We start from the raw sequence: 12,560 nt of genomic DNA, 5'->3' as shown, positions 1-12,560 counted from the left end.
TAGTCCTGTAGTCATTGTGCTGGTCTCAACCATAGTGAACACAGTACTGCCCTTTACTGTTCTATAGCCGGGCTGAAATTTGGCTGTAATGTTCAAACAAATCTGATTAGTAATATCAGGAAATTGTAGAGAAAAGTTTTTAGCTGACTGGTCATGGCTTCTGCACGACTCTTGTTTTCTCAGAGGGTCTGTCTGGCCATGCTTTTCATGTTGGCCGTCGTATCAGGATGAGACAGATAAATTTGACACATGTAAATGTAAATTTGACACATCTTGAAAGGTCATTAAGTGAATATCTGGATTAGAAAGATAACAAGGAGAGGTAAGTTATGCAGAATTCCCCTGAAGAATAATAGGATGTAAATAATTTTATCATTGGAATGAATAATAATAAATTGTATTGTGTCAATTTTTTAAATTCTATCATTTATATCTTAATAAAAGTATTATTTGAAAATCAAAGTGTTATAGGGGATAATTTTCCGATTTTTGTTTTGTTTTGAGGAGATGTGGTACATGGAACTTGGAGTAGGAATATATTTCTTATTCATCTACTAGAGCTGCTGGAGTGATAGTACCTAATCTGTCCTCTAGGCTTGCTAGGGGTTTGGTATCTCATTGCTTCCTTTTTTGCTTAAAAGCTTAAATATTCTTGTCTGCAGGTTTGATTTTTGCCAAGCATCAGAAGGAAAACGGCCATCTGAAAATCTGGGTCAGGTATTATTTGGGGAAAGAATTGAACCATCACCATATAAGGTTTGTATACAGTGTTATAAATGTCATTTAGTTGCATCTTTCCCCCTCCCCTCCCTTACAGAAAAGCCTGTGGCAATTTACTAAGAAGGAATTCATTTCTCTTTTGCATCCAGAAATAATTTCTAAAGTCACAGTTTAAAAAGATCCTTCCCCTTTCACAATATGTCATGAGTAAGTTTGTCCTAAGGAACATTCCTCCAGTCTGTATTGTCAATGATAAGAGTGCTCAGACCCCCTGGCTCACTTTGCAGAGGGATCCAGAACCCCGCTTCAGTCACGATTCTCCATACTACCCTCCTCCTCTTTGGGAACAGTATTCCTAGATTTTCCCTGTTAGTGCTTAGAGCACTGCTTCAGCTTTCCCATTGGCTTGTGGGGAAGTGAACCATTCTATTTTGACCAGTGAAAGTATATTTGAGGTACATTTTTGATGCATTTTTAGGACTTCAGTTAAACCAAGCTGTAAGGACAACATAAGATATTCTCTTCAGTGTATGTACTTCATCATCATCCAGAATTAGTCTGCCTTTTACATCTATTATCTTTTAAGCCTATTATCATTCTGAATTCACAGTCCCCTGTTCAGTTTATATATATATATATATATATGCTCTCCTGCTGCACAAAGTACAATGGAGCTCTTTTAGAAAAATTAAACTCATTTATAATAATAATATATCACCATATACAAAGCTAAATGGTACAAAGAATATAAAATGAAAAGTAAGTTTCTGTCCTCTCTTCTGCCCTGTTCCAGTTTCATGTTAACCTTTCCTGAAATTTTCCATTTTTGCGAGCACATATAAATAGAATTAAATGTGTATATTTATGTTTTAAAATACTGTTCTGCACTGTGCATTTTTCTTTAACTTTCTGCTTGGGCGTCGGTGTGTGCTGAGCACACGCATGTTACTGGCTGTAACTTGACCCCGGGTTTTAATCCCCCAGCCTCACAGCTTCCTCTCTTGGTGTCCCTTCTTTCCATGATTAACTTCCTTCCTTGTTTGCTCACTGAGCACCACCATCCATCTCCCTTGGCACTTACTACATTGAGCATCTGTCCAGCAAATCCTCATGCCTAGATTAGTCCCACTAACCCCTTACCCTAACACTGTGTCTCCACCATGCAGCACTGAGAGGAACACATATAATTGTACAAGTTGAATTCACTGCAGGTTGATAGTTTTCAACCATGAGTATGTCATCTTAAAATATTTTGAGATTTTCTACTGCAAAGATGCCAGAAATTAAAAATTTTTTCAGATAGATTTGAATGCCTGATAAGATGAAGTCACTAGGAAATAAGGAACTCAGAATATATGGACATGAGCAGTAGTGAATGGGGCAAGCATACTAACTGTGTGACATTTCCCTGCTGTGAGTATGTTGAGATTACTTTGGGAATTGTCACATTCTTTTTATAGCAGAGAGTGGTTTTATATAAATTGTATAACTGCCTGAAAATCCTCCCTTAGTCTCTCAGCCCCATCTTTCTGTTTATATGCCTTGACCTTGGGAAATGATGGAAGGTGGGAAGAGCATCAGTAAGTAACACTGTCAGTGAACTTGAAGGGCAGCCAGAGTCTCTGACAGTAAACGGTAGAATATTCAGGTCCATAGAGAAGTTTTGTTCCCTTTGGTGCAGACTTTAAAGGTAGATTACTTCTTTAGTAGGATTCTACTCAGGGTTCTTGGTATATAAAGACTGTTCCTTGGCTTATGCAAAAAATCCTTCTTTTAGGCCTAATGCTTTTCAGGTTTAATTTTGTCGTAGGAGTTGAGGTAAAATAGAAGAACAGAAGGAGCATTCTAAAATGGAGAAAGAATATGCACCTAACATTTTCTGTGAGTTTTCTAGAATTTTTTAGGATCAAGATTTGTGCTAAAACAAATTTTTTCTTAAAGAGACAGAGCAGACATTTCTTAAGATCAAGGCATAGGTTAACAGAAACATAGACTAAAATATCAGGTATTTTCCCCCCAAGCCAGCCATAAATGTATTGACATATTTTTCAGTATTGATTTCAGTATTGATTCTTTATCCATTATTTTCAAAGAATTTTGCCTTATTTTAGATCTGTAGTAAGAGCAGTGGTTAACAGCCAGCAACAGAACAAACCCCAAACTTGCTTTGCCGTCTTTTATCTATGACTTCTGTTGAGGTCAGGAAGAAACAGTGCAGGACATCTTATGCATTAGGTGAAGCTGGAGCTACCTATCATAGGATCAGAAAGTCTCACATCTAACCACTCGCATTCACTCAGTTAACACAGCCGCTGATGCCTTTCACATGCTGGGCACTGAGTTAGGTGTGAACAAGAGAGAAATCTCTGTCCTTGTAGATCTTGTGTTCTGATGGGGAGAAAGAAACGAATTGCAGAAATACATAGCATGTCTGTTGCTGATGAAAGAACTGTTGAAGATGAATCAAGGAAGAAGGTGGATGGAGAATTTGCAATTTTATTTATTTATTTATTTTTAGAATTTGCAATTTTAAATAGGCCAGAGAAAGTCTCACCTGAGAATGTGACATTTGAGCAAAAGACTTGAAGCAAGTTAAGGGAGTGAACTCTGTGACTACCCGGGGGTGGGGTGAAAAAAGCAGCAAAAGCAGAGTCCTAAAAACTTGGAAATAGATTTGTTAAATTAAGACCTAAGTAGCCCCTGGTAAAGTAAGCCTATATGATATAATATGTTGTGAATAATACGTGTGTATGTGTTCATGCTCTCAAATAAGTCCTCAACCCCAGAGTTGGAGGACTCCTTACTTAGTTTTTAAACTTTGTTTTAAAAAATTGTCAATTTTTGTTTGAACTTCATTATTCATGACATCTTGAAAATGGACAGTCTTTTCAGTTGTGAGTAAAAAGAATCACATTTATACTGATTCTAGATAGCCAGATTTGGCTTTTTCTCATGTCATCACAGTCTGTTATTCACTGCTGAACCTCCCATCACCTGGTGCGTAGGAGGCACTTAACAGATATACACTGAATGAATATACAGACATAAAAACTTGTCTGTTTATTACTTGAAAGCTGTAGGAGACATTACTATGGAGAGACAGGTGGTGTTTTGTTCTCCATGTGGGTTTTTTCCTCTCTGAGGACTCATTTACATTTAAAAATCGGTAAGTTGGAATTATCAAAGATAAAAACTTATTATCAAAAGAAATATTGATGACAGGTTTTTAGAGAAACAGTAAGATTGAAATTTAAATGTGATTGAGCTATGAGGAGGTTTTATGTTTATTATCAATATTAATGCTCTTAATTTAATGAGAATGTTTTGCTTTTACTCTATGTTATAGGTGTGAAGGACCTGATTATTTTAATTTGCTTTCCACTTTATTTTTAATACAGTTTACATTTAAGAAGGAGGAGACGTGTAAGCTTGTTTGTACAAAAACGTACCATACAGAGAAAGCTGAAGACAAACAAAAGTTAGAATTCTTGAAAAAAAGCATGTTACTGAATTATCAGCATCACTGGTAAGTCATGGAAATTTGGGATTTGGGGCTTTTTTCTTTCACAGAAGAAGCTTCTGTTTCATTGAGGTGTGAATTACTTCATGGACTAAATAAAATGTAGCACATTTATTTGCCAGAGGATTACTAAGGTTGACAGCTTGAAGTGTCATTGTTGAACTCTGCTTAGATTATTGTGCTGTCTGCTACTTGTTTTGGCACATAGACCTGGTGCCTTGAGTACTTCTGTTAATGATGTGTAGTTTAAAGAAGTGTATTTATGCCTGGGGAAGGGACCTGAATCAAACTTTTAGAAAAATACCATTATTTTATACTTGTGGACCATGAAAAAGACCATAAGGGGAAAAAAATTAACTTTAATTTGATTTTTGAGAAATAGCATCTATTTCAAATAAAAATCCTTGTATTCTGTGTAATGTTTTTTATTTTATAAGCATGATATAACATTAACAAGGTGTTTTAGCAGTTTGCATCATAATAAAAAAGCATTTAAAACGTTTTTCCTTCCCACGTACTATTTACCTACCATACAATATTCAAACAGTATTAAAAAAGAGTTTCAAAAATGCAGCTTTTCAAGGATAACCAATTGTTATTCTTCCAGATAAATTTTCAGCAAATGCCTGTATTCTGTGGTCTACATGGTTTACATATGTTTTACCTTTTCCAAAAAGTATACGGTGCTAGAGGTGGTGAACAGGATACTGTCTTGAACGTTGGTCCTGTCGCTATCTCAGATTGACCCCTTTGCCCTCTCTCGTTGATCTCAGTTAGGACATGACCCAATCCCATGACTCAGTAGGATGGTTGGGACCTCTGATTCCCTCCTGCCTCCTGGGTTCCTCCCCATCCTCCCTTCCATACACATACAGCAAAGAAGTCCTGGAGAGGAGCAGCCCAGGGCCCCATGCTATTCACCAGCTAGTCTGTGATTAGGGGATTCACTCTGATTGGCCAGACCTGGGTAGAATACACCTGAACCACGTAGAAATGAGTTTCCCATAGCAGAGCTCCGTTAGAAGGAAGGAAACTTGCCCATTACACCATGTCAGCTTCTTTCTTATCTGACCCTCAGTACAAACGGCAACTTAAAAGTCCCCTCCATCTCCTCCTCATTTCTTTGGTTTCTGGTAAGCCAAGAGCATTTTTCCTCTAAGCTACTGTTGCTGCTGCTGCTGCTAAGTTCCTTCAGTCGTGTCCAACTCTGTGCGACCCCATAGACGGCAGCCCACCAGGCTCCCCAGTCCCTGGGATGCTCCAGGCAAGAACACTGGAGTGGGTTGCCATTTCCTTCTCCAATGCATGAAAGTGAAAAATGAAAGTGAAGTCGCTCAGTCGTGTCCGACTCTTCGTGACCCCATGGACTGCAGCCCACCAGACTCCTCCATCCATGGGACTTTCCAGGCAAGAGTACTTGAGTGGGGTGCCATTGCCTTCTCCAGGCTACTGTTAGATTACTGCTTAATTGCTGAGTTAATGTAACTTGGGATACATTTCTGACTAATGTAACTTGGGATACATTTCTGACTCATAAGTAATTGAAAAGTTTCCCTTGGTGTTTTTGCTTCAAATTGTTCTTTCCAGCCTACAGAATCACATTTAAGGCTCAGATTTGCCCCTGTCATCTCCATTTTCTCTGACAGTTGATCATTTGTTGAATGAATGAAAGAATGACTCTTAATGGCATATGGGTGAATTTTTAGCTGTCTCCTTTACCCTCGGTTCTTAAAATACTGTTAGAGTCTTGCTCCTAAAGATAACAGAAGCAGTTCTTCCTTTGTCGCTTCCCAATAATAAAGTACTTAGAAATACTTTCAACTTACTTATGATGCAATTAACGTAGGTATTGTTTTGATCCCAGTATGCTTAATAACAAGAATAAATAATGTAAAATAGTTGCAAACTTAAGCTATTCTTCTTAAAAAAAAAACTGGAAAAGTACTGGTGAACAGTGATTTTTGTTGTTGAGTCAGAGAAGTTCATGATTTCAAAAAAATCTATGCCATATCACAGATATGCAGTCTGGTAAATCTAGGCAATGGGGTTTAGTCCTTAAATCAGTTCATTACACACACATTTGGAAAATATTGATTCATATTGATGAATCATGTGAACCATTAGTTGAGTATATTTCTGTCCTTGACTTCAGAGTTTTTTTACTGTGTAATTTGATTTTAAGCACAGGTAACAGAGTTGACAGAAAATATCATGAGCGTTTAGAAATATGAAAGATGGATGATAAAGTGTTCTCTACTACTCTCAGCTTCGTTTATCCTGCTCCCTAGGAGCAGCACTGTTTATTCCTCATGTATGTCTCCAGATTTCTGTGCATATGTAGGTATATAAAAAAATGTGTGCCTTTTAAAATAACAGCTGAAATATTGTACACAGTATTGCACACAATTTTGCAAATTGGTCATTTTAAGAAAACACAGGCATTTTTCCATGTAAAGCACATCTGTAGATCTATGTCTACCTCATTCCTTTTGTAATTGTATAGCATTCCATCATAGGACTGATCTGTAGTTCTTCCTTTATAATATTTTAGCCATACTACCTTTTGAATGATTAAAATGCCTGATTATTTGTTAGTGCACCAACTCATTATTCTTGTTATAGAGAACAGTTAATTAACAGTAGTTAATATTCATATCTAAATTGATGGATACTTTTAATTCTTATTTGGGATTTTAGAACATAATTTGAGGATTTCTTGGCTTGCTCTGTCAATAACCTAAGCTACTTCTTGATTCTTGAGACTGAACAGTAAATATTTTGATACCAGCAGTAGACACTTAAATCCCTGTTCTTTTCATGGCCTGTGATTATGCATTTTCCCTAAGTTTTGCCAAATACTTGGGTCTTTGTGATATTTTATTTATAAAAGCATAATTTATTTAGTTATCAAAGTACTTACATTTTTTATTAATATCATAGAATTGCTAGACTCTGGCTTATTGGACAGAAAGGGGTCTTTGAAGATACTTTAGTCTAGTGAGTACCAATCCTGGATCTCAGTTGGCTGGCAAAGAGGAATATTAGAGTGGGTAGCCATTGCTTTCTCCAGGGGATCTTCCTGACCCAGGGATTGAACCTGGGTCTCCTGCAGTGCAGGCAGATTCTTTACCATCTAAGTCACCAGGGAAGCCCCAAAAGTAACGTAAATGCCGGGTTTCTTTGCTTTTTGCTGCAATTTTTTGGGTGTATTGTGGCAACATGGGTTATTTCATTTTGATCAGAAGCTCTAGAAGTTTTTAAAAAAGGAAACTCTAGACATTAATTTATTGGGAATAGCAGTTATTAATAAATGAAGCTTGACTGATAGAAGTGTTTCAGATGGAGCCCGTAAAGGTAGAGAATCATAGAAGGCATCCCTTAATGATGAAAAATTGGGACCAGTTATTCGAGCTTTAATTTTCTGAGTTGTCTTACATATTCTTTTTCACTAGTTGAAAATAGTATTTTTAATATTTTTGGTGTTACAAATTTCAGTAGCTACAACTTTCTAACTTAGCAAGGCAGTAATTGAAAATTATATTATTTGAACTTATACATTTATATCCAAGGATTTTGGGGTTTGTTTTTTTGTTTTGTTTCCAACCAGTATATCAAGGCATTATATAAATGGTAAATTTAGGATATTCACCTTAGTTTCTCATTTTCTAACTAGCACTATAATAGTTATACAGTACTTTCTCTGATATGATAGCATAAAGATATTACAATTAATATATTGCTAGTATATATTCCAGAGAAGGTGATGGCACCCCACCCCAGTACTCTTGCCTGGAAAATCCCATGGACGGAGGAGCCTGGTAGGCTGCAGTCCATGGGGTTGCGAAGAGTCGGACACAACTGAGCGACTTCACTTTCATTGTTCACTTTCATGCATTGGAGAAGGAAATGGTAACCCACTCCAGTGTTCTTGCCTGGAGCATCCCAGGGACTGGGGAGCCTGGTGGGCTGCCGTCCATGGGGTCGCACAGAGTCGGACATGACTGAAGCAACTTAGCAGCAGCAGCAGCAGTATACATTCATTGATTGAACTTCATTGTCTAAAAAATTGAAGCAATTAACTGATTCTTGAGGCCTCCTGAAAATCTGAATTATTTATATTATATAACATTGTTTTCATGCTTCTAATAGTTTATAGTCTTTTCATGGGAACTGCAAGCCTGCTGGTTATAATAATAAGCAACTTAATAGTGTAGGTGATTCTTAAATTTAGTACATTGGGTACTATTAAATAACATTTAAATGTGACGAGATGTGTTTTATTAAGTCATGAATGTATACCTTGAGTGAATATAGAATCATAATTTTACTTCCTAAGGCAAACGTTAATTAACAAATAAAACATGCCCTGGAGTGTTGTCTTATGACTGTAATAGAGCTAGTATATTTTTAGTAATTATTTTTATTTGTATCCTGTGGTGTGTTCTGGGCATTGGGAGCCCCATGCTCAGACTTTAATGTGGTTATACAGTACTACAGAATTTTATTCTTAAAAAAGTTTCTTTTCACTATAGAACTTGAAAGATTTATTTCTTTAGCTTTATAGCAGCCTTTCATTTAGACATAAGTTGGATTTACACAGTTTTAATAGATACTGTAATTTTCACTTTTTCACCTGGCCCTTAAGTTAAATATTTCCCCATATCTTGCAATTATATTCTTCTCCTTTTTTATTGAACTATCTGACTAATAAAAGATTTATTTCTATACTGTTCCATAAGCTGTTCCCAAGAAACTAAACATACTGTTTCATACCTATTTAGAGCTTTTGAGTGCTCTACTGAAGATAAATTATACTTAGGTATCTAGATAATGACATTATTAAGTTAGTGATTGCAGTAAATTAACTTACAAAACTCCCTTTCAAGAAAGCTATAAAGATTTTTTTCTCACTATACTGTGTCATATATTGGCATAATACTATCACTTAAAAAATACCACATTCTATGTAATTTTTTGTGTGTTGTTTTGACACCTTAAGGCATTTCTAGACATTTAAATTTTACAGAGTGATGACAGATTAGGTGAGTAATTCCTAGTCATGTTTGGTGGTTTGTAACTTGACTTTCATTTCTGTGCACAGGATTGTGGATAATATGCCTGTAACGTGGTGTTATGAAGTTGAAGATAGTCAGAGATTCTGTAATCCTGGATTTCCTATTGGCTGTTACATTACAGATAAAGGGCATGCAAAAGATGCCTGTGTTATTAATGTAAGTTTCTGATAAACTAACTCGGCTACTTTTAAAATAAGCTTTTTGGTAGAAGGCTTCAGTCCTTATCTGGACACAAATTGTTACATTCATCAAATGAGTACTATTCTCATGTTCTGAAGGACAACTGCTCAGTCTTTTTGGGGGGTGGGGGTGGCTGCAACACAAGGCTGTGGCTTCCCATCCAGGGATTGAACCTGGGCCACCACAGGGAAAACGCCAGGTCCTAACCACTGGGCTGCCAAGGAACTCCCATACTTGAGTTGCAGTTTATAACTCTGAAACTAAATAATTCAGATGTGGTTCAACATTTACTGGCATTGTCTATTACATGCTAAATACTATGCTACAGGCTTAGACTTTGTATGTTCTGACTCTATTAAAAAAATGTTCTTAGTGGACTACCAGAAAGACCTCATTGTAAGTCCATGAAATTTGTATTGCAAAGTTGAGTCCATAGAATATTGTATTGCAAAAGTTTGGGTATTACATACACCTTTTTAAAAAGGTATCAATCTTTGAGGCCATTCTTTTATGATTAAAAAAAAAAAACAAGTAAAGGCATTAATTGAGAAAGCAGTCGAAATTATTGGGGAATATATATCAAATTTTGTATAATGAGGTCAACCTGGTTTAATCTCTTAATGAATATAACCTGAATATCAACCTCTTAATGATATTCAAACATACACACACATATAGTGGGATATTATAATACTTAGCCATGAAAAGGAATGAAATAGTGCCATTTACGGCATCGTGGATGGACCTTAGAGATTATCAGAGTAAGTAGTGTAAGACAGGAAAGACATATATAATATCACTTATATGTGGAATCTTAAAAAATAATGCAAATGAACTTATTTACAAAGCACACACAGATTCACAGACAGAAAACAAAACAAACTTATGGTTACCAAAGGGGAAGGGAAGAGGAGGATAAATTAGAAATTTTGGATTATTTGATACAAACTACTAGCTAAGCAACAAGGTCTTCCTGTACAGCACAGGGAGCTGTATTCTGTATTTTGTAGTAAACTATAATGGGAAAGGAGATATATATGTAACTGAATCACTGCTGTATACCAGAAGCTAGCACAACATTGTACTTTAGTTAAACTATACTTCAATTTTTTTAAAAAAAAGGGAGGGGAGTTTAAGCTTAAAACTTACTCATTTTTATGGAAAAGATGAAAACTCTGTCTAGGTTCAGATTTTCCTGCATGGTGTGGCTCATTTTAAAGTTTTATGTTTTGATTCTTTTATAGCCAGTGTTCTAACACTAACTTTAAGTTCTGTTCCACAGTCAGAATTCCATGAAAGAGATACGTTTTACATCTTCAACCATGTTGACATCAAAATATATTACCATGTAGTTGAGACTGGATCCATGGGAGCAAGATTAGTGGCTGCTAAACTTGAACCAAAAAGGTAACTGTGAAATAGATAAAAAACATAATTAACTGTAAGCGAAATTTAGACCCAAAGAATAAATATTTTGGGCCTAGTTAGCTTTCTTTAATCAGTGTTCTGACATATAATTTGGTATTTTAATTGTTTTTACTAAAACTCCCTTCAGCATGATTTGTTGAGTAATGGGTTGTCCAGAGAAACCATATGAATATTTGGTTTCCTGACATAGTAGGTGGTAGGCAAACCAAGGTGCCCTCTTGTTTTGTTTTCCAGTCACTTTTTGACACCTTTTCTGTGTCAGCCTGGCATGGAGAACATGAGTGCTCAGGACCGTGTTCCCTTTTACAGTGGAAAAGCAGAGGCCAGATGAGCTGCTTAGTGTGTCGTATCGCAAGCCTTCGTGAAGTGTTAGATGCCAGTATGTGACAGGTCATTGCAAGGGCATCTCTTCAAATTACCAGTTTTTTTAGTGTGACCGTACCTATCATTTATTTGGGAGGTGCTTTTTTAATTGAGTATTCTCCCCCCCCCCCCCCCCCCCGCCCCGTGACTCCCCCTGCCCCCAACACCAACTGATATAGCCATTTTCCCATGCCACTAATGGTAAAGAAATGCATACCATAATAAGATGGCAGTTAATTTACACTTCCTCAGTGTTTGTTTTGATTTCTTTGAAGATTCTTTAAGTGCTCTTCAAGTATTGTTTTCAAAAGTTTGGTTCTTATTTGAGTAATTGCTTGAGTAACGGTTATGTATAACTAAGCCCTTTATATGAAGTAAAGATTTGTACAGTTCAGTGTGATTTGAATCACTTTTGACTGTCAGCAGCGTTGTGAAATATGTACAGGATCTCTAACCTTTACTCCATTTTAAAAAACTACTTCATCAGCATCTTGCCGAAATGTTTCTTCTCACAGCTTCAAGCACACCCATATAGATAAACCAGACTGCTCTGGACCCCCCATGGATATAAGTAACAAGGCTTCTGGGGAGATCAAAGTTGCCTATACTTACTCTATTAACTTTGAGGTGAGTGTGATTTTATCTTTAGTATAACTCAGAAATTGATTTTAAATTCATATTACTTAAACTAATTAAAAATATTAATGATCAGGCTTGTCAAGTAGATAAGCTTTTAATGAGCTGATTTTTGGAATAGTTTGTCAGTGCACCAGGCAACATAATCATGCTCAAAACTAAGTCTTCATTTAAATAAAAAGTACAGGGAATTGGAGAACTGAACCTCATTAAAAATGTTAAGCCATAAGAGATACAAACAAGGCAAAAGGTAGAAAAGAGGCATAAAGGATGGTATGAAGATATCCAAGATACACAGCAAGCATTGGTATGTGTGCTGCCAAAGTGAGCACTGCAACAAGCATTTGGGAAAACGACACCACTTTTGAAACCAGGATTTGAGTGTGATTGTAAATGAAGAATTTCCTGATAATAGATGATTTATTATACATTCACTTGAGGGTTTTATTAGGAGGAAAGTAAAGTTTATTGCATGAGAATCTTGGGCAATATTCCACCTCTATTTTTAATAAACTATTTTGGCAATCCAATCTAGTTGTAACGTTTACTGCCCCCATATAATGTGTAATTTTGCAAGCCTGGTGCAGTAAATAATATGCCTTTCCTTCTGGATATTAAGAGCTCCTTGTGGGTGACAC

The 12,560-nt window shown here is 36.3% G+C and overlaps 1 protein-coding gene across 1 annotated transcript in view; it reads left to right on the top strand.

Moving 5' to 3' along the window:
• TM9SF2 (transmembrane 9 superfamily member 2) overlaps positions 1 to 12,560 on the top strand; it is a 53,502-nt gene that overhangs the window by 18,272 nt on the left and 22,670 nt on the right. Inside the window, exons 3-7 of the mRNA XM_006043901.4 lie at positions 663 to 756; positions 4,119 to 4,246; positions 9,342 to 9,471; positions 10,778 to 10,902; positions 11,802 to 11,913. Of these exons, the coding sequence (XP_006043963.1) occupies positions 663 to 756; positions 4,119 to 4,246; positions 9,342 to 9,471; positions 10,778 to 10,902; positions 11,802 to 11,913 (589 nt within the window). The remainder of the gene's footprint in view (positions 1 to 662; positions 757 to 4,118; positions 4,247 to 9,341; positions 9,472 to 10,777; positions 10,903 to 11,801; positions 11,914 to 12,560) is intronic.

This window comes from Bubalus bubalis, chromosome 13 (genome assembly GCF_019923935.1).
Source record: "Bubalus bubalis isolate 160015118507 breed Murrah chromosome 13, NDDB_SH_1, whole genome shotgun sequence".
In the NCBI taxonomy this organism is placed as follows: domain Eukaryota; kingdom Metazoa; phylum Chordata; class Mammalia; order Artiodactyla; family Bovidae; genus Bubalus; species Bubalus bubalis.
This window is presented reverse-complemented; position numbering and strand designations above follow the sequence as displayed.